General features: G+C 45.3%; 1 protein-coding gene across 1 annotated transcript; it reads right to left on the bottom strand.

The window, feature by feature from the left end:
- Positions 1-806: 806 nt before the first annotated feature.
- On the bottom strand, positions 807-1,691 carry LOC139322240 (uncharacterized). Its single transcript, XM_070951275.1, has one exon. It carries the CDS (start codon positions 1,689-1,691, stop codon positions 807-809), a length of 885 nt encoding a protein of 294 aa, XP_070807376.1.
- Between the last annotated feature and the right edge of the window lie 20,736 nt (positions 1,692-22,427).

A 22,427-nucleotide genomic window follows, 5' to 3' on the forward strand; every position in this document is an offset into this window, starting at 1 on the left:
GGGTCTTGCCATTCCAGAAGACACCTTTTGAAAAACATTTTGCAGTATTTAAAGGTACGTTGGACTTTCCAAACCAAGATGAAGAATTTATGGCCCTTGGGATATGGTTTGTAGTCCAATTTCTACCCATCCTAGCCAATAAGATCATTGGTTCAATGATAGCCTATCAACCTCTGGAGAACCACCAACCCACAATTTCTTCTCTACAGAGAGCAGATCTTCCATTTTGGTTGACTTAGGAATTTGTCCTATCTAAAGTGTGGGGCAAATAGCTGACTAGACTAGGTCTCTCCTGATAGCGAAGGGGAGGAGCTTAAATAACCAGGTGGACCTTCTCTCTCACTTCTCAAAGTCCAACTTTGGAGGGTCTAAGCTAGCTTTGCGTTTCACCGACACCCAACTCTGCAGTGTTCTTTGAGAATGGCTGGTGTGGAAAATCAACCAAGTCCCCCATCACACCTCCTTCGGGGATATATAAATGGTACAAAGAATAAGAAGTAATTACAAATTTTACAGATGAGCGAGACTATGACTGTTAAGGTAGAATAAACGCAACATTATGGTTAACATAAAGAGAAAACACCCCCAAAAAGGAGAACATTCGAGATTATATTGCGCCTCTATTGAAAAATCCACTCTGGTTGGAAATTGAAACATGATCACATTTATAGACATGATGAGACTTCTGGGTGAGACTTCTGCAACGTTAGAAGAATTTCTTAAAGCATTTCAAAGGGATACAAAGATGAGGTATGTTTGACGTGGTAAGATGTAGACTCAGAGAGATGGATTCTTCACTGACTCGCTCATTTATTCTGGGGTGGCCATGAACATGGCTGCTTCTTCTGCTGCTGTTGGTCACAGGGAGGTGGCTGTTTGCATGGAGGCTCCTGAGGAGGACACGGTTTGGGTTCTGGGCACGGAGTTGGGATGACCACGACTGGTGGCTCCTTGCATGGAGGTTCTTTTGGAGGACACGGTTTGGGTTCTGGGCACGGAGTTGGGGTGACCACAACTGGTGGCTCCTTGCATGGAGGTTCTTGTGGAGGACATGGTTTGGGTTCTGGACATGGAGTTGGAGGCTGCTTGCATTGAGTCTTCTGTTGACAATCTGGAGTTGGCTCCTTTGGAGGACATGGTTCTGGTTCTTTAGGAGAACATGGAGTTGGTGCTGGTGGCTCCTTGCATGGAGGTTTTTGTGGAGGGCATGGAGTTGGGATAACCACGATTGGTGGCTCCTTGCATAGAGGCTCTTGTGGTGGTTTGGGCTCTGGGCATGGAGTTGGGATAACGGGTGGCTCCTTGCATTGAGATTTCTGTTGACAACACTGTTCCTCCTGTGGAGGACATGGGGTTGGAGCTGGAGGTTCCTTGCATGGAGGCTCCTTTGGAGGACATGGCTTAGGTTCTGGACATGGAGTCGGGATGACCACCACTGGTGGCTCCTTGCACGGAGGCTCCTTTGGAGGACATGGCTTAGGCTCTGGACACGGGATGATCACCACTGGTGGTTCCTTGCATGGTGGCTCCTGTGGAGGACACGGCTTAGGTTCTGGCACATGTGGAGTTGGCACGTCCACAACCGGGGGTTGCTTGCATTGCTGCTCCGGTGGGCACGGCGCTGTCTTGCAGACTTCAGGGGGCAAAGTCGGAGCTTGCTTGCGTTGATGCTGGTGCTGGGAAGATGCCATTTTCACTGCAAAAAAACCTGCAAATCAGAGAAAAAGGGTTCGCATTTGACGTTCTCACCTTTTCACAGACACGAAACATTTGCAGGAAAGGAACGATCAAACAAACCACTTAGCATTAATAGCTCCACAACCCGGTGAAGGAACCCCAAGGATCGCCTCCAGAAGTTGTGGATGCTCCAACATTGGAAGTTTTTAAGAAGAGATTGGACAACCATTTGTCTGGATTGGTATAGGGACTCCTGCCTGAGCAGGAGAGTTTGGACTAGAACAGGGGTCTCCAACCTTGGCAACTTTAAGACTTGTGGACTTCAACCCCCAGAATTCCTCAGACAGGTGGCTGAGGAATTCTGGGAGTTGAAGCAGGGGTGAAATCCTCCCGGTTCAGACCGGATCGGGCAATCCGGTTTTAACCAGGAAGTAATGTATTCTTTATCTTCTGCTCATGTGTAGTGCATGCACTTCTGAACTGGTAAGGAAGGTAAGTAGATTTCACCCCTGAGTTGAACTCCACAAGTCTTAAAGTTGCCAAGGTTAGAGACCCCTGGATAGAAGACTTCCAAGCTCCCTTCCAACTCTGTCATTTTGATTATCATCACATTATCATCCCAATTTGTATCTCATCATCCAAAAATGGATGGATGAAATCTAAAAGCTTTCTACCGAACAACGCAAAATGCGGAACGAATTGTCTTCCTACAATAAATACCCCGTTAAATGAATTACCCTTAAGGCGCAGTTACCCACGAAACGTTACAATCGTAGGAACAGTAGCTACACGCTGTAGTAGCACGATGAGTAGTAACCCCAGTAGCGAGACGAGGAGGAGCTTTGTATGGGCAGTAATAGCAGCACCGGAGCTGAAAGAGATGATCCAAGCAACCTGAGAAATGAAATGAAATTAGGACTCCGTCGAGAAGTGCTAAGAACCTTACCTGACAGGTCTCCAAGATAATGCTGGAAGGAATTAAGTTGTTCCCCAATGTTAAACACTTTTATATTGTCCCCAAGCCCAGCCCTTCTGATAGGGTGTGTAAATCAGGGTGACTCTAACTTTTCACAAGGCTGGATTAATCACTGTCTTCAGGAAGGCAACTCCCTTCTTGAACATTGCTTCCTGAGATGGTTTGATGCAATATCTGCCAATCCTCTTCATGATTGACCCATATGGTAGAGGGAAGCTCTTAGATCCTTCACCCTCAGAACTGGCAGGGCTATGCTTAGAAAAAGAAAAGTGAGGAAGGGGAAAAGGTGACCCGTGATGGACCGATGGGCCACCTTCTTTGCGCGAAGATAATCGGAAGTTTTTATTTGACTCAGAAGTGTCATCTCAAAAGGGATGGTGTCCTCCATGCATCTATAGCTTTTGAGATCTTCTTCTTCTTTGGCTCTTGGGTGGTCATTGAACAAAGTCAGTGGGAAACGAGAAAGTCATTGTTGAGTGAGGGAAGACTCGGATAAACTGGAGAACCCTCTCTTTAAATTAAATATACATCTTCTACTTAGATACAAGGTCATGTGAGAAGTCTAAATCTCCAGATTGTGTCCACGTTCAGTTGCTTTGGATCAGACGGTGGGGTCGGACTAAATGACCTCCAAGGTCCCTTCCAATTCTGTTACTGTTACATCCACAGAAGGCCTTACATGAGTGTAAAAGCTTGAAATAACCATCGTTGCTTTCTGGATTAATTAATTAATTGAGGAAAAGACAATCGATCAAGTTCTTAATCGAAGGTCGGGCTTTTTTTCCCCTGCCATGGAAAGACTTCTATGTTGCAATCATGGGTACTTTTTTTTTTAAAAAAGGGAAAAATTTGAGAAACGTAAGACATTATTAGAATATCAGGCACCATGAATCTCCTCTATCTTATATCCGTTTGAATGTTATACATTATCCATCTTTTTCATGGTTAGCATCTGAAGTGTCCAGAATTCTGGGTGGGAATGGCCTGTGAAGAGAGTTTTTTTTATCCATGGAGAAAGATTGTAAAATCAGTTCAATTTTATAGTTGAAACCTGACCTTATGATTGGATTGAATCTCATTCAATTCAGAGATTCAACCCAATGTTTTCTGAATTGAATCTCAGAATTATCTTAGATCTTCCCACAAACTCCTTCTGGCTAAAACACACGAAGAACGGTTATAGGAATTGGGTATATTCAATTTAAGGAAAAGAAGGACTAAGGATGACATGATAGCAGTCTTCCAATATTTAAGGGGTTGCCACAAAGAAGGGGGGGGGTGTCCACCTATTCTCCAAAGCACCAGAAGGCAGGTGAAGAAACAATAGATGGAAACTAACCAAGGAGAGAAGCAACCTGGAATTCAGGAGAAATTTCCTGACAGCGAGAATGGAAATCAGTGGAAATTAATCAGTGGAAATTGTGGGTGCCACCTGAAGTTGTGAGGGCTCCAACTCTGGAAGCTTTTAAGAAGAGACTGGACAACCAGTCTCTTCTTAAAAGGCGAACCTATGACACGCATGCCACAGCCATATCGATTTGCATGTGAACTCAACTCCGGTCATAGGCCAGCTGATTTTCAGGCCTTCTGGGCCCACCAGAAGTAGGTAAATGCCATTTTTGGCCTCCGGAGGGCCTCCGGAGGGATGGGGAAGGCTGTTTTCACCCTCCCCAGACTCCTAGAAAGACTCTGGAGGCTGGGGAGAGCAAAAACTGGCCCTTCCGTGCCATCGCGTGCCAAGAGCAGGGGCAGCGGGGGAGTGGGGTCATGCGCGCATGCCTGGGGGCACGGCACATAGAATTATGGGTAATGGGCACACACATGTGTGACCCCCCCTGTTCCTGGCACGTGATGGCAAAACGGTTAGCCATCCCTGGTATAGGGTCTCCTGCTTAAACAGGGGGTTGGACTAAAAGACCTCCAAAGTCCCTTCCAGCTTTGTTATTCTGTTATTCTGGTTCCTCTACAGGAATTTTGCCATTTGACTACAGATGTTTTATACCCGCTGAAATGTCTTAATTTTTATTGGAAAACTTCCTGCCCGTTCCTAATCTTTGGGTGCTTTTTTAAAAAGAGGTACAGCTCAATTTGTCAAAGCACGCCGGGCTGCCAAAAAATGAGCCAATCTTGACAGTTGGCAACCGACATTGAAATATTGTTGAGAAAGGGTGTGAGAGATTGTCCCATCCATTCGCCCCGTCTTGCAAACATTTCAAAATGGATTTATGCTGAATCAGCAAATCGGATTTCCCCCCCCCCCCTGGGCAAAAATCCCCAAATCAGCATTGCTTCCTTAACAGGGTAACTCCTGAGATAGCTGGTTTTATTAATTAACTTCAGCAAACATCTGGGGAATTTTTTCATCTTCATGCTAATGTTCGACGTTGGAATGTCTTGCAATCCTATTTATCTTGGCCTTGGCAACTGCAGGACGATTGTCTGAGGTGAAACACCAGAAGAAGTTCCAGGCGATTTCTACCAAATTGGTTTCTACCAACGTTTCTGCAAAATACGGAGACTCCAGATTCCTTAAAGGAGAAACTATGGCTTAGATCCCGATGATTTTTCTCTTGTTTGTCCATCAGTTATTTCTGATTATGCCAGAAGGAACATTTTAACCTTATGGTGAAGCAAATGTGGAAGGAGTTGTCCACTCTTAGCACCTTCAGATATTTTTTCAAGGGAAAATAGCGACATTAAGCTAGGAGAAGGACATCTTAAAAATGATAATGGACTTTGGTGATTTTTTTTTGAAAAAGTTTTTTTTATTTCCCCCCCCTCATAAACATATCTTAAATGTACAGCTTCTTATCTAACAAGAGAGGAAGGAGAGAGAAGGAAAGAAGAAAGGGAAAAGGAGAGGAAGAAAGAGAGGGGAAACAAGAGTAGGAGAGACGGTTAGAAGGGAGGAAGAAGGGAGGTGTGGGGGGAAAAGAAGGGGGAAGGAGAGGAGGAGAAGGAGAGGAGGAAAGAAGAAAGCAGAAGAGTAGATGGAAGAAGGGAGGGAAAGGAAAGAGAGGAGAGGGAGAAGAAGGATTGTTGTAAAACGAGGGAGATGAAATGGTAGAAGAGCAACCCCGAATATACTTAAATTGTTTAGGATGAAGATTGTATTAGTATGAAAGTTAAAAGAAAAAGGACTTCATGTTGTGTACTGATTGGAACAAAGCCGGTTTGAATAAATCCAACTCAAATCTTAAAAGTTTCTCTCCTGTTCCTCTCCCAATTGTCTCTTTTATTGACACAAAGACAAAGTCCGCTTTTCCCTTGGTGGTGTACTGCCTTCAGAAGACCTCTTAATTCTGCAGGGTTTCAATGTCACACATATATATATCTATGTGTTGTTGTTAGTTGTGAAGTCGTGTCTGACCCATCGCGGCCCCTGGACAATGTTCCTCCAGGCCTTCCTGTCCTCTACCATCCTCTGGAGTCCATTTAAGCTCACGCCGACTGCTTTGATGACTCCATCCAGCCACCACGTTCTCTGTCATCCCCTTCTTTTTTTGCCCTCCATCGTTCCCAGCATTAGGCTCTTCTCCAGGGAGTCCTTCCTTCTCATTAGGTGGCCAAAGAATTTGACTTTCATCTTCAGGATCTGGCCTTCTAAAGAGCAGTCAGGGTTGATCTCTCCTAGGACTGACCGGTTGGATCGCCTTGCAATCCAAGGGACTCACAGGAGCCTTCTCCAGCACCGCTCCAGCACCGTTCAAAGGCCTCCATTCTTCGGCGCTCAGCCTTCCTTACGGTCCAACTTTCACAGCCATCCATTGCAACTGGGAAAACCATCTCCTTGACTAGACACACTTTGGATGGCAGGGTGATGTCTCTGCTTTTTAGTATGCTGTCTAGATTTGCCATGTCTTTCCTCCCCAGGAGCAAGCGTCTTTCAATTTCTTGGCTGCAGTCCCCAATCTGCGGCGATCTTGGAGCCCAGGAAAATAAAATCTGTCACTCCCTCCATTTCTTCCCCATCTATTTGCCAGGAATTGAGAGGGCCGGATGCCACGATCTTAGTTTTCTTAATGTTGAGTTTCAAGCACAACTTTTGCACTCTCCTCCTTCATCCGCATCAAGAGCCATATATATATAATCTATGGAGTTATGCTAAGAAGGCTGGCCAAGGAGTTTTGGATAGCTTCAGATTGACCGAAAAAGCCACCATTAAAAAAACAAGTCCTAATGATTATCCATATTGACCACCCACCATCTAACGATCTACCTTACAACCAGCCCCAAGGAGCCCATGTGAGATACCACCAAAAAGATGGAAGAGGACACACAAAAGATTGCATTCCGTGTTCTGCTTAATCGTCTTCACTGCCACCGTTTAGTCTAATCTATGCACGGGGCTGTTCTGAGGAGACATGCAACAGATATTATCTGGCGAAGGAAAAATAAATACCTGTCTGTAAAACCACCATGTCAGCTCATATTGATTTATGGAATCTGCCCGAGACACGTTCAACAAACGGGGTGAGGTATGTCCCATTATCATGAAGTCAGGGGCCCAACCCAGGAAAAAAATCTTGCAACCATTCAGCTGGGGCATTACTCATTCCCATCCTGAGCTAATTTTCAATTACAAAACCTGCAGCTAACACCTGCAGGGGAAAATTTAAAAAAAAAGAGAGAGACTCAGAAATGTCTCTTGGACAATGAGCTGTCAGGGGCGATTCAGAAATGTAGCAAGACCAGACAAGCCACTGCAAGAAGGAATGTGGCTTCCATCATCTCCCAAAGATGTTTTTTTTTCCCCCAAAAAAGGCAACTGGGCTTCGTTTTTCCTTGAAGACATTTTGGCTTCTCATCCAAGGAGCTTCTTCAGTTCTGACCGACAGTTCAGTCAGAACTGAATGAAGCTTCTTGGATGAGAAGTCAAATGTCTTCAAGGAAAAACGAACGCCAGTTGCCTTTTTGGAAAAAAAAAGCATCTTTGGAACATCCACGACTTGGATGACTGAGAATCTCCGTAGACCAGTGGTGAAATGTAAAATTTGTTACTACCGGTTCTGTGGGTGTGGCCAACTTTTTTTTTAAACTTTTAAAAGCATTTTTTCTACAACCTCTTTGGCCAAAGAAGTTGTAGAAAAAAATGCTTTTAAAAGCCTCTGACGATCCCAGCTGAGTTGCCTGATCAGCAGAGAGGTTGTAAAAAAAAAATGCTTTTAAAAGCCTCTGACGATCAGGCAACTCAGCTGATTATTTCCCTCTCTGGTTCTTTCTGACACGTATCTGTCTTTTCTCTTAACGAAGGGAAAGATTTCCACAAGATTGAAGCCCGTCTGATGATTTTTAGCAACTTCCAATTGAGGTTCTCGGTAAAGGGAGGCCTGATGTGATGTGAAGGATGGCTTAGGACCAGGTAGAACTACGGCGAGATGTCTACTCCATCATGAAGCTGTGTGTAGGACTAGCAACTCATATCATTGTCTTAACTTATCTCATGGCATGTTCTAGGGGTCAGGCCTCCCACAGATGCCCTAATTAAATCACGAGTCTCGAGCCAAGCTTCAAAAGAAATCCAGTTATTTATTAGGAGCTTCATATTGGCACGTTTCCAAGTGAAGCCAGCTCTGACCCTACATAATTTACGCTCCAATTATGACCCTGTTTCCCCCCTCCTCCCAGGACGTGTCATAAAATCACATTCAACGGAGCAATTTTGTGGAGGTCACTCCCCTTCAGCTGCTGTAGGAAACCCTGGGATACAGCCTTGAGAGAGATAAGCGTGGAATATGCATCCGTCTTTGGCTGCTGTGCCATTTCGCTGATTCCCCATATCCTCTGGCCTATGGCAACTCGAGAGCAGGCCAGAGATGCTTTACGAGTTGACACTAGGAATAGAATTAGCTAGTGTTGAAGGACTTTATATATCATCTAGATATCCTGATCTTCACCTTCAGGATCCATGATAGAATGCCCTTCTAGACCCCTTCAAGGCACGAAGACAACCATGAGTAAACCTCTCTGTTATTCCATCAATACCTTGAGACGGTCACCCCAAAACTTGTGATAACTTGGGAAAAGAAAAAAAGATGGGGCATGACTTCGTCTTCTGACAAAGAGAACTGGCCTGTGAGCTAATCTTTGGGCCTTTTTACTCATCCAACTTGTAAAATACAGTCACCTCAGCTTCCTAAATGGTGAAAATGTTTCCCTAATAGAAACTGCCTTCAAAAAGTTGTCAGGAACCCTGCAACTAATATATTTTTTTAATTAATGAACATAACATTTTAATTTTCACTTCTCACTTTCCCTAGTCATTTTGGCATCCTGGACAGAAGCGATGCCCTTTAATCAGACTTACGTAAGGCTTACTCCCAAGGAGGTGAACCCTGATGTTTCCACATCACGTTTAATGTTCTCAACCATCCTATAGGATTGCAGTTGGGTTACGTCACAGAAGGCGAGCCACTTATGTGATCTGACCTTCTGGCAACCACAGAACCAGATTCTGACTTGATCCTCCTTTGAGGTGGTTGAATTGAGCTGCTTTTGAAGTTGCTGTGAATGTGGACGCCTCAAAATCATAGCATCCCGAGAAATGACATTCTTAATTTGAGAATCCTTAGCAAGGGCTGTTGGTTCTCTGAAGTTGACCCAACTGAGAAGATACAAATGAGGGCTCTTAGATTTCCATTTTGCTCTTCCTTGGTGACTTGTAGGTTGTCTATCTCTGACATGAAGGAAAGCAACAGATACCGATTAACAGAGTTGGAAGGGACCTTGTAGGTCATCTAGTCCAACCCCCCCCACCCAAATCAGGAGACCCTACACCATTTCTGACAAATGGCAGACCAATCTCTTCTTGAAAGTCTCAAGCAATGATGCTCCCACAACTTCCGAATTGAATGGAATGAAAAGAACTGATTGTGGCATTCTCTAACAACTCCAGAAATCAAGATGAAATCCTAGAGAGCCCCCACCCCCCCAAATCTCAAAAGAAGGCACCACTAGGCATTCTGTCATGGTGACTGTTTTGTGGTTCATCTTTTGTAGGATGTAATGATGGAGGTGAGTACAAACAGATTGGTATTGGAGATCCCCACCCCACCCAAAAGCTTTCCAAAGTTATGTTAATCCAGATTGTCCTGTTTTAGAATCTCTTTCTCTTCTTCTCTGACTCTTCTGATTCTTCTAATCAGGAGGTAATTAAAGAGGAGTCAGAATATTGTCAGAAGGACAGCTGCAACCACAACAGAGGTTCGCCCCCAGTTTTGTTCTGGTGGCTGACTGGGAGAGTGGTGGAAATGAAGTCCTTGATAATCAGGTTGAGTCAATCTGATTGATTAATCTGATTGATTAGTTCTTGAACTGAAACAACCAAAAAGAAACTGTCATTGATTCTTAAAGAGACAGCATGACTGATAACGTAACCAACATTGGGTGTCCATAATCAGAAGGAAAGACAGATCATTCTGGGAAGCAGTTCCTCCCACTTTTTAGAAAGTTTGGTTTTTCAGCAAATCACATATGGTTTTTGAGATGTGGTTTTTTTTTTAATTCTCTAGGGTTAAAAAGTAAAGGTTCCCCTCACACATATGTGCTAGTCGTTCCCGACTCTAGGGGGCGGTGCTCATCTCCATTTCAAAGCTGAGGAGCCAGTGCTGTCTGAAGATGTCTCCATGGTCATGTGGCCGGCATGACTCAATGCTGAAGGAGCACAGAACGCAGTTACCTTCCCACCAAAGGTGGTCCTTATTTTTCTACTTGCATTTTTTACCTGCTTTCGAACTACTAGGTTGGCAGAAGCTGGGGCAAGTAATGGGAGCTCACTCCGTTACGAGGCACTCGGGATTCGAACCGCTGAACTGCCGACCTTTCGAACGACAAGCTCAGTGTCTTAGCCACTGTGCTACAGTGTCCCATATCTAGGGTTAACCTTCTTTTAATCCTCTCTTCCATGGTCCAGAGACCCTAAGGTCACAGGGACCTAAGTGTAACTCCAAACCACTCTTAGGTTGGCTGTTGGAAGCTAAAATGATCCTTCTCACGTGCCAACAATGGGGTTACGTTTATGGCATTTGTCCAACCTACTAACCCTTCCCTAACCCAGTTTAGCATGCCAGGTCAAGATAAACGGTGGTAGACAGTGCCCAAATATTATCCTATTCAATGAGTTGGGTGGGGAGGAGGAAAATGAAAGGGAGATGAGGAATTCTTTGCATCATCTTGTAATTAAAAGATGAGATAAGGAGTCACAAGATGGAGTAATGAACATCAGATGAACTGAACATGGGAAGAACAATGACCTAATCTGGGCAGGAGGAGAAACCAGCTGACTAGAGGAACCTCTACACGTAGACCTTCTGAATCCTAGCTGGTGAGAGGAATCTCGGGATTTTTGGCTGGAGATCTGAGCTTTGTGGTTGAAAGGGGAGCCTGGGAGAAATTTCACCAGCTTCCCAACGAATTGTGGTTTTATCAGTCGAATGTCTGTTTGGGTGTCCCCAAAGTGCTTTTTCAAAAGACAACTGGACTTCAGTTTTCCTTAAAGACATTTCGCTTCTCATCCAGGAAGCTTCTTCAGTTCTGACTGAAGAACTGAACTGTTCATCCAGAAGTTTCTTGGATGTCTATGGAGATTCTCAGTCATCCAGGTCCTGGTTGTCCCAAAGGTCCTTTTTCTAGAGGCAACTGGACTTCCTTGGTTTTTCTTTGAAGGCCGTTCCCCACCATCCAGTCAGAGCTGAAGAAGCTTCTTGGATGAGAAGCGAAACATCTTCAAGGAAAAACAAAGATCAGTTGCATTTTGCACCTTTGGGACAACTACAACCTGATTGACTGAGAAACTCCATAGACGTATATTTGGGTGCCCACCTTACTGTTAAGGAGATCTTTTTGACCTGTGGTTGGCTGGTGCCTTCAGCACCGACCTCAACTCTGTCATCTGAGAAGGAACCGTCCCAGTTCCCTGGAATGCATTTCCTTATATACATCAGAACCTGCGTAACCAGCTTTACAAGGGAGAGGACTCAGCCTGGATGGCTAATGATGGGTTATTGTCCTCTCCTTCTCCACCCTTTCTCACCTTGTCTTCATTTGTTCCTAATGTGTTCAAGGAACAGCCCTGAATTCCATCTCCGAGGGATCATTTTTCAAAAGCTCAGCTGCCAATTCCTTTCAAAGAAGGAACCGCATACACCCAAACACACACACAAAAAATAGAAAAGAAAAATGAATTGACTTCAGTCGTGGGGAAGTGACACAAAGCTTGTTTGTCTCCTTCTCCAGAGCTGTGATATTCCCCCAGCATGCTAAACAATGGTGGTTTGTTGACTAGAGTAGCCTAGGTCTGCCATGAGAGCTGAAAGTGTTGGCACCTGGGTGGGTAGAAGCAGACGGGATGGAAGTGGGTGGGTTTCCGATACTGGCACCCCAGACCCATATTTCAGTTCTCAAAGACAACCCCCTGTGCGTTGAAAAAGCAGAATTCTAGAATTAGACCCGGGAAAAGACTAAGCTAAGATCAAAAAGCAGGTCATAACTCTCCTGTTGGAAGATCCAGCCTTTAAAGATTGACAGGTCCCAGCACAGTCAGAGAATTAGTGGAGAAGTTTGGAGGAGTTTGCCATCTGCAACTTAACGTGCTGATACTTTGATGGAGACCTTCTGTTGAGGTTTGAAGTTGGAAAGAAAGAAGGAGGGAAGGAAGGAAGGAAAGACTAGAGGGAGGGAGGGAGGGAGGAAGAAAGGACTAGAGGGAGGGAGGGAGGACAGGAAGGAAGGAATAAAGAGAGGGAGGGAGGGTAGGAAGGAATAAGAGAGTCATGGAGGGAGGGAAGGAAGGAATAGAGAGAGGGAGGGAAGGAAGGAATAAAGAGAGTCAGGAAGGAAGGAAAGAAGGAAAGAAGGAAGCAAGCAAGGAAGGAAGGAAGGAAGGAAGGAAGGAAGGAAGGAAGGAAGGAAGGAAGGAAGGAAGGAATCATGAAAATTGAAGGGACAGGGCCCAACTTTTCTTACCTCTCTCTTGAGTAAATCTAGCTAGTATAATAATTCAATTTATCTTTAATGTACCATTGTATCAGTCCATTCATCTATTCATCCATCCATGCATCTTTCTATCTATCCTTATTCATCCGTCCATCCATGTCTGTCCATCCATCTACCCATCTGCCTGTTTTTCCATCCATCCATCCATCCATCCATCCATCCATCCATCCATCCATCCATGCGTCAAAAGATTCACAAGGAATTTATCTTCCGTTTCCACCTTGAGGTGAGCCTCTTATTTTTAGACTCTTCAGCTCCACCTTATTTCAAGACACTTTGGAAGCTGCCGAGAATTTGAAAAATGTCTTTGGTTGTTTTTAACAAGAGTCTGACATTATTATTATTATTTTTGGAAAGGGCAGAAGAGGGAAATGTTCAAAGGGGCACAGCGAAGTAGTTTCAGCCCCTGGAATGTCCCAAACGAGCAATTTGAGTGAGCTGGCCAAGTTGCAAAGATTGCTAAGAAAGGAGAGGACTCTTGGCATGTGGGAACAGCCCCCCCCCACAATCCTGTATTTTAAAAAGGGGGGGCATTCACTCCCTCCTCCAGAAGCGTTTGAGCAACTTTGCGGAGAACACGACCCACATTGCGGCGACATTATCCGTAAGTAGCTCGGACTAATTTTACGATGGGTCGGGTGAATTCCATCCGAGGATCCCCGGTTTTTTAAGTTAAAAAAAATAATTTAAAATTCATTTTTTTAAAAAAGTTTTTTTTTTTCATATTACAAAATTCCTTTTTTTTTTGGTCTCCAGGATGACAACACATGATGCGTTTGGATTGGGTTTAAAAACCCAAACAGGGACCAACCTCCTAGAGTAACAGGATGGGAGACCACGAAGAGATCTCTCAGATATGGGTTAGAGTTAAAAATCAGGAAAATAAATAAATAAATAAACCCTAGCCTTAGCTTAGCTAAGGTAAAGGTAAAAGTTCCCCTCGCACATCCGCACTAGTCGTTCCCAACTCTAGGGGGCAGTGCTCATCTCCGTTTCAAAGCCGAAGAGCCAGCGCTGTCCGAAGACGTCTCCGTGGTCATGTGGCTGGCAAGACTCAACACTAAAGGCGCACGGAACGCTGTTCCCTCCCCACCAAAGGTGGTCCCTGTTTTTCTACTTGCATTTTTTACCTGCTTTCGAACTGCTAGGTTGGCAGAAGCTGGGACAAGTCACGGGAGCTCACCCCGTTACGCGGCACTCGGGATTCGAACCCGCTGAACTGCCGACTTTTTGATCGACAAGCTCAGCATCTTAGCCATTGAGTCACCGCATCCCTTCATGCTTAACTATCTACCCCCAAGTTTAGTTAATGCTCGTTTAGTAACTTAGCTCTCTCTTCTCTCAATTATTTGATTCTTCTCCCCTCTTTTTCCCTTCCCTTCCCTCCCAACTCTACGGAGGTTTCCCCCCAGTCTCTGTAGCAGGAAAAGCATCCAGTCACAGAGGGTGGAAAAGCAATTTTTTTCCAGGAGAATTAAAGTCCCTTCACGTGACCCAAAAAACCCCCAATGATTCATTTCCTTGCTTCCGCTCACCCTCCCGATAGCCTTGTTTAGAGGGAAAGAGAGAGAGAAATAAACCAACAAGTAACACGGGCTGTTTACAAAGCCTAGGATGTCACGTGTGGCCAAGTTGCAGCATCTGAGCGGTGACATCACCAGCCTGATTCAGCCAGGAAAAGGTGGATGGAAAAGCAGGCGGGGGAGACGGAGAAAGAGGGAAGAAAATCTAAGAGGAAGAGGAAGGATGTGTGTTATCTGTTTCTTACACAAACACACACACACACACTTATTCACATGTAGGCACAGGCAAATATATACATGTTTGGGAATTTTGTAAAAAGTCTGCTGATAGGTGTGTACCAATGAGTTTTTCCTTCCTTCCTTCCTTCCTTCCTTCCTTCCTTCCTTCCTTCCTTCCTTCCTTCCTTCCTTCCTTCCTTCTTTCTCTCCCTCCCTCTCTCCCTCCTTTCTTTCTTTCTCTCCTGCCCCCTACAAATTTTCAATGTGATTAAAAGTGAATTTTCTTCCTTCCTTCCTTCCTTCCTTCCTTCCTTCCTTCCTTCCTTCCTTCCTTCCTTCGTTCTTTCTTTCTTTCTCTCCCTCCCTCCCTCCCTCCCTCCTTTCTTTCTTTCTCTTCTGCCCCGTACAAATTTTCAATGTGATTAAAAGTGAATTTTCTTTCTTCCTTCCTTCCTTCCTTCCTTCCTTCCTTCCTTCTTTCTTTCTCTCCCCCCTCCCTCCCTCCCTCCTTTCTTTCTTTCTCTTCTGCCCCATACAAATTTTCAATGTGATTAAAAGTGAATTTTCTTCCTTCCTTCCTTCCTTCCTTCCTTCCTTCCTTCCTTCTTTCTTTCTTTCTTTCTTTCCCTCCCTCCCTCCCTCCCTCCCTCCTTTCTTTCTTTCTCTTCTGCCCCGTACAAATTTTCAATGTGATTAAAAGTGAATTTTCTTCCTTCCTTCCTTCCTTCCTTCCTTCCTTCCTTCCTTCCTTCCTTTCCTTCCTTCCTTCCTTCCTTCCTTCTTTCCTTCCTTCTTTTCCTCTCTTCCTCCCTCCCTCCTTTCCTTCTTTCTCTTCTGCCCCCTACAAATTTTCAATGTGATTAAAAATGAATTTTCCTTCCTTCCTTCCTTCCTTCCTTCCTTCCTTCCTTCCTTCCTTCCTTCCTTCCTTCCTTCCTTCCTTCTTTCTTTCTTTCCCTCCCTCCCTCCTTCCCTCCCTCCTTTCCTTCCTTTTCTCCTTCCCCCTACAAATTTTCAATGTGATTAAAAGTGAATTTTCCTCCCTCCCTCCCTCCCTTCCTTCCCCCTACAAATTTTCAAAGTGATTAAAATGTAATTCCCTTCCTTCCTCCGATCCATCTAGCTATTCATCCATCCTTACTTCCCTCTATCCTCCTTCCTTCTCTTCTGCTCCCTCCAAATTTGCGCTGCAATTAAATCTGTTTTTTTTCCTCTCTCTTTGCTTTCCTGTTGAAATGATTTTTTAAACTTAGTATATATTCCTCTATCTTCAGACGATTCTTCCTGAATGAACTGAGAACTCGAAAAATGTCAACAAAACAGCAGCAACAAAAACTAACTTCTGTCCTTCCCTCTGGACCGAGCAAATTGACCGCAGAATTGGTTCCAGAGGTAGCATCTCAGAAAGGACGCGATCAAGAATCTCTGCCCTCTGCTGAACAGGGGAACATGGTCCAAGAAGATCTAAAAGAGAGCCACCAAAGGAAAGAGTAGCCCTCTGAGTGTTCAGCCATTGAGAGACCAGTTTCAGAAGGCACATCTGGAACCAAGCATGATTCCTTGACCACAAAGTTGAAGGAACATCTATTCTCAGTGGACCAATATTGCAGAGAACCTCCAACTTTACCTCAAGTCCTGAACAAGGAGACCTTCAAGTCAGGCCAGCCTCCATTTCCAGTTAGAGAAGCTGAAGGACACCCAACCAGCCAACCATCTGCTTGTGGAGAACAGAAGCAACAGCAGAAGAAGCAAGCCAACCAGTGGCTCCCCAAGTAATCCTTGATAGATGAGATCAATCAGATCTGCTATACCCTATCTCCATCTTAAACCCATTGTCCTTCTTTTGGGTGGTTTCCCACCTTATTTCGTTGACCAACCTTCTTTCTATTTTGTTCTATTTTGACAACCAACGTTTCTTTTCCTTGACCAATATCAATGTCTCCAGGATGAGTCTCTCCCCAGAGTTGTTCTGAAACCGTCACAACTGGTTTGATGTTGTTGAGAAGCACAACACAACTCTTGGGTTGGTTAAAAGATTGAGCAAGGTTGGGATTCGTTCTCTATGACAATGGTCAGTCTAGATGGTCCTTGATTGCCCTCTGCTGACATGACAAGGAACTTCTGAAGCTCACGGTTTAAACACAGTTCAAGTACTCCATGCTAACCAATGATGGCTTCCCGATTATGTTGGATTATCATCACTGGAAGCTTTCAAGAAGAGACTGGGCTGCCATCTGTCAGAAATGGTGTAGGATTTCCTGCTTGGATGAGGGGGTTAGAATCTGTCCTAGGATTCTCCAAGTTTTCTTGCACCCTAATCCAGAAGACCATAGCTTAATTTTGGGGAATCGTTTTTTGGACACAAGAGAATTTTTGGTTCAGTACTGATGGTCTTGATTAAAAACATAGATTAGGATTCTCACATGCGCTTCACAATTTTATGCACAGGAAATAATTTTGGAAATAACTCCATAAACATTTTAAAACCCAATTTAAAATCATTTATCCCGTCAGACCGGCTTGCTGGAATAATAGGGTCTTCAGAGCACGACGGAAGGCGCGGAGGTCTGGGATCCTTCGTACGTCCGGGGGCAATTCATTCCATAGGGCAGGAGCCCCCACAGAGAAGGCTCTCCCCCTGGGGGTCGCCAGTCGACATTGTTTGGCCGATGGCACCCTGAGGAGGCCCCTCTCTGTGGGAGCGTGTCGGTCGGTGGGAGGAAAACGGTGGCAGAATGTGGTCCTGTAAGTGCAGAGTGCGCACAGAGGCTCGAGGAGGGCGAAAAATGGGCCTACCGGAAGTTGGGGAAATGGGACCCTTTCTGGTCTCCAGAGGGCCTCCGGAGCCTGGGGAGGCCATTTTTGCCCTCCAGGAGGCTCGAGGAAAGCCTCTGAGGCCCGGGGAGGGCAAACCCCCCCCCCGGTGCAGGAGGCCGACTAGGCCACGCCCTCCATGGCCACGCCACTCAGCAACTGGGCAGAGAACCCCTTGCTCAGTATGCCAACTTCTTTTCTGGGCGTCTACCGTGCAAGGATCACAAAATGATCCCGGAACACCAGATCTTTTTTTTTTTTTTTTTGCTGTGTCAGCACATGCCAATCTGGCTGTCCGTGACAGACAGCTGTGATGCAATCTTCTCATCCAATTAAGCTGGCGCGATTAGAGAATTTATTCAGCCATGGAATCCTAAACAGCGCAAAGTAATTTACACTCCGAGTCTGCATGTCTCTTGTAAATTCATCTCAGATGGTTCGGTGGCTCTTTTCGAAACTTAAGGTGGCCTCTTGTGTTGCTTCATTTTCAACAATTTGCTTGGCTCGGTTTCATCATTGCCAACGTTTCTGTTATTCTTTTATTACTGCTACTACGTCAGGCTCCCTCGTTTCATGTTTTTTTTTTTTAAAAAAATTGTGAAATTGTGAGAACATCTTGGTTGCGTGTGATACTCTGCGTTCTCCTCTTTTCTTTTAGCAGGGTTCCTATGTTTGTGTTGTGAGTCAGGACACACGGTAGACACCAACAGGGACCTGCTGGGATGGGTTTCCTCCTTCATTTGACTGTACAAAGCTCCGTTGGGTTTCTAATGAGCACGACTAATGAATTGTACAAGACTGATTTGCATCTTCTTAAAGCGTCACATGCATCGTTTCAGCTGAGTTTAAATGTAGTCCTTTTTTTTTTTCTTTTGCTGATCGCTCATAATGGTATGTGAGAACGGCCTTGGAAGACGGACGGGAGGGAAAGATGCTGACCAGGAATAGCCAGATAAGAGACAGCGTAGCCCTCAGCTGCATAATGGGTGGAGAAAAAAAAAGTTCGGAAAGGACCCTCCCTAACTTCTCAGGTTATAAAAAGAGAAAGTGGGAGATTTGTGCTTTCAGACACCTTGTGCAAGGTTCTGTTAAGGTAGCCTTAACGATAAAGCAGAATTAGCTTCTCCGGTTGAGTTTCCTGCCTGTTCTGTCTGAGAAGGCTGACCTCATTCTTGCAATCTTGCAACGCATAATCTCTTTCCCTTGTTTCTCAAGGCCATTTTCCCATCTACTTTTAATCTCTTGAGAGTAGCCAAATTATTATTATTATTATTATTATTAATGGCTGGTCGCGCAGTCAGCCAGATGTTCAGGCTGGATTTGGCCTTTTTTGTCCTCCTCTGGAGTCATTCCCAAGGACCTGGGGTTAGGCAGATGTGGTTGTTTCATAGTGTTAAAGGTCTCTCTTTGTAGGATGTAAGCTGCTTTGTAAAGCTGCCTTTTCCAATTGACCGAAGAGGATTTTGTCAATGCTAACCAGGTCAATGTATTATTGTTATGGTTGGTTCCACAATCAACCAGATGTTCAGATTGGATTTGGGCTTTTTGTCCTCCTTTGAAGTCATTCCCAAGGACCTGGAGTTAGGCAGATGTGGTTGTTTCATAGTGTTAAAGGTCTGGTCATAGGATGTAAGCTGCTTTGTAAAGCTGCCTTTTCCAATTGACTGAAGAGGATTTTGTCAATGCTATCCATGCACATTCTAATATTTTCTTAATTAGCTCTCCCTTTGTAGGAATTTTTCCTGCTTTCCAACTTTGTGCAAATACCATTCTTGCTGCCGTTGTTACACATATAATCAAATATATATATTTTCTTTACTAAATTTCTTTGGTAAGATACCCAACAGGAACAGCTCTGGTTTATTGTTGCTGTATCATTTTTCTCTAGCCGTATTCGAATTTTTGCCCTATAATTTCTTGCTTCTGGACACGTCCACCACAAGCTGGCTCTCCTGTATTGCCAGGTGGAGAAATGAGAAACAAGTCAACAGCTCAGACTTAATTGCCAATTCAGCAGTCCCCGAATGTTTATCCTCTTTTCCACCCAGCCAGCGAAATTGACGAGACTTTCTTCAAAGCTTGGCCCAGGCTAGCTTCTAAATTACCCCCTCGAAGCTTTAATTCGGGGTTAGATGATCCCAATTATGCTCACCGCAATCTTGTGACTTTTCTTCCAATCCTCTTTTATTAAAAAGGGAGGCGGAGGAGGACGAGGAGAAGGAAGTGACATTGAGAGTTAGCAAACCACCCTTTCATTCTCCCGAAATTGACACTTATTTGGGCGTAAGCTTCTGAATCCTAGGCTTGGAATGAAATAATTTCTACTGAGAAAATGCTGGAGGGTTTTTCTTTTGCTATCCCAAACCCCAGCAAGCTACAAGGATCCCTCTGAGGAAAACAACAACACAACATCTATGATGGGCCCTCTTCGCAAAGACACTATGTGTGTGCAAGGGGGGACGTGGTGGCTCAGTGGCTAAGATGCTGAGCTTGTCGATCGAAAGGTCGGCAGTTCGGCGGTTCGAATCCCGAGTGCCGCCTAACGGGGGTGAGCTCCCGTGACTTGTCCCGGCTTCTGCCAACCTAGCAGTTCGAAAGCAGGTAAAAAATGCAAGTAGAAAAATAGGGACCCCCTTTGGTGGGAAGGGAACAGCGTTCCGTGCGCCTTTGGTGTTGAGTCATGCCGGCCACATGACCACGGAGAAGTCTCAACAGCGCTGGCTTTTCAGCTTTGAAACGGAGATGAGCACCGCCCCCTAGAGTCGGGAACGACTCTAGCACATATTTACATCTTTACCTTTACCTTATGTGAGTGCAGGGCCGTCTTAACAGCATTATGGACCCTGGTCAAAGCAGTGTACTGGGGCCCTTACGACAACTACTCACAGGAATAAAAATGTAAATGTTCGATAAAATTAAACATATAAATTTGCGTGTTGGTCTTAATAAAAAAAATGCAGTGAAATGTAATAAATATGTTGCTGTATTTACGTGATACAAGGTGCATTGAAGGGTTAACATACACAGATTAGTATGGGGGCCCCTATGCTTGGGGGGCCCAAGGGCAAGTGCCCATGAGGCCTGTGCATTAAGACAGCCCTGCTGCATGCGTGCAAAGGATGAACAAGGAGTTGTGTATTGGTTTCTGCTGGCTTATCGTGAAATATTGATCTTGTTGGCATGCCGATTGTTTGCATGGCTCAGTTTTTGGCATGCCGTGGCCCACGGACAGGGGCTTGGGAACCCCTGCATGAAGCCAACATAAAGCTGCCTTCTCAGTTTTGTAAAAAGAGCCCAGCCTTTGTCCGGTGTTGTTTCCTTTGTGTCTTCGTATCGTTCTTCTGTTTTATAACAAAGGAGGGAGGCGAGCGAAAGAAGGAGGTGTATTGTAGCCATCGCAGCTAATTAGCAGTTGGGGTTGCAGAGACAAGCGAAATTCCATTCCGGATGGAAAGATTTCCCGAGGCTTCCCCAAAAATTTAATTAAAAAGTAACGATAGGATCACAAACACCATGTTTGTGTACCTGAGACTACGTGCACGCGGGTAGTTACAACAGGTGTGGGCCTCCCTCATTTCTTTCCTGAACTGAAAATCATTTTCTGGACTGAGAAATTTGGAAACCAAATATTACGTCTTCTGCTTCCTGTTTCTGCTCAGTTCGCCTTTGGGGCTCATCCAGCATTCGACTTTTGGCCTAATTTTCACGGGCATCCTTCCCAAATAATAAGAAAAAAAAAATCCATTTGCAAATAAGTTTTCTCGTCTTGCTGTCTTCTTTCGTCACTGAGATTTTCTCCGTAGCTTCGGGGCATGGTGAGAATGGTACCGTGTTTTCCCAAAAATAAGACAGGGTCTTATTTTCTTTTGACCACCCAAATAAGGGCTTGGCCTTATTATTGGGGGGGGGTTGTCTTATTATTTTGGGGGTGCAGGAGGCAGTGAGCGTTGACTGGATGTCCCATCACTGCTGTCGCCTCTCCTCCCTGTTCTTCATTGCCGGCCGAGTGGCCCATCACGTCCCACTCCACCCCAATGGCAACAGCTGCTTCCCTTCCCTGCTGTCTCTTTATCGAAAGGGGTGGCAGGTGGGGCGGGGGAGAAGCGAGATGTGGCTCCCCTTGCAGTCTCTTCTCCATGAAGAGGGCATGACAGGGCCCCTGCCCCTCCCTTAGCCACCCGCCCCCTTTAGGGATGCAATTTGGGGGGGGGGTGGCAGGTGGGGCAGGTGAGAAGCAGGATGCGCATCTTACCTTTCCAGCTCCGTCACTTTCCTCACCGTAACACACTGTAAAAGAAAACCTTCTCGCAAGTTCAATCAAACTTCTAGAACTTGCGATAAGGTTTTCTTTTACCGTGTGTTTCCCTGGACAAAATGGTGAGGAAAGCGCCGGAGCTGGAAAGGTAAGACCTGCGTCCCACTTCTCGCTCGCCCGCCCCACCTGCCACCCCCAAATTGCATCCCTAAATGGGGCGGGTGGCTAAGCAAGGGGCAGGAGCCCTGCCATGCCCAGCGAGGGGGGGGAAAAGAAGAGATGGCAAGGGGAGCCACACATCGCTCTAGGCCTCTTGCTTCTTCCCTGCCCCTCTCGATAAAGAGACGGCAGGGAAGGGAAGCCACCAGGTTGCTCTTACCATTGGGGTGGGGTGGGACATGTTGGGCCGCTCAGCCGGCGCAAAGAACAGGGTGGGGAGGGCATGTCCCCCCCTTCCTCCCCTCCAGCTTCACCTCCTCAACTATTTTGGTTGGGCGGCAAGCAACCAGAAGAAATGGCGGGACCGGCTGTGCATGCGTGTAAGTAGTTGGTGGGGGTGGGGGTTATTTTATGGGGGTGGCTTATATTATCGCATGCACTGAAAAGCCCGATTGGCGTTTTCTTATTATCCGGACATGTCTTATTTTCAGGGAAACACGGTACTCTGTTCATGCTCAGAGGCCAGGCCATCTCAGATTGTTTGTCCTGGGGACCCAAAGTTGCGTCTTCCAAGTCCAAATCTTTGTGCAGGGCGATCCTTAGCCCAGTTTGCAGGCGGGGACAGGAGCTTCGCGTTTGGGATAAACTAGGAAAATGAAATCATAATCGTCAACAATCACAGACAAGGTTAAATCCAACAAAAAGAGGCGGTGTTGCCTTTTCCTGCAGCCTTGCAAATGCATTAATTACCGAGCGGAAATTCTTTGGGTAAAAAAAAAAAAAATAAGAGAATCCTTTTCCAGCACGCCTT

This window comes from Pituophis catenifer, unplaced genomic scaffold (assembly GCF_029215685.1).
Source record: "Pituophis catenifer annectens isolate HBS135680 unplaced genomic scaffold, rPitCat1.0.hap2 SCAF_10, whole genome shotgun sequence".
Classification (NCBI taxonomy): domain Eukaryota; kingdom Metazoa; phylum Chordata; class Lepidosauria; order Squamata; family Colubridae; genus Pituophis; species Pituophis catenifer.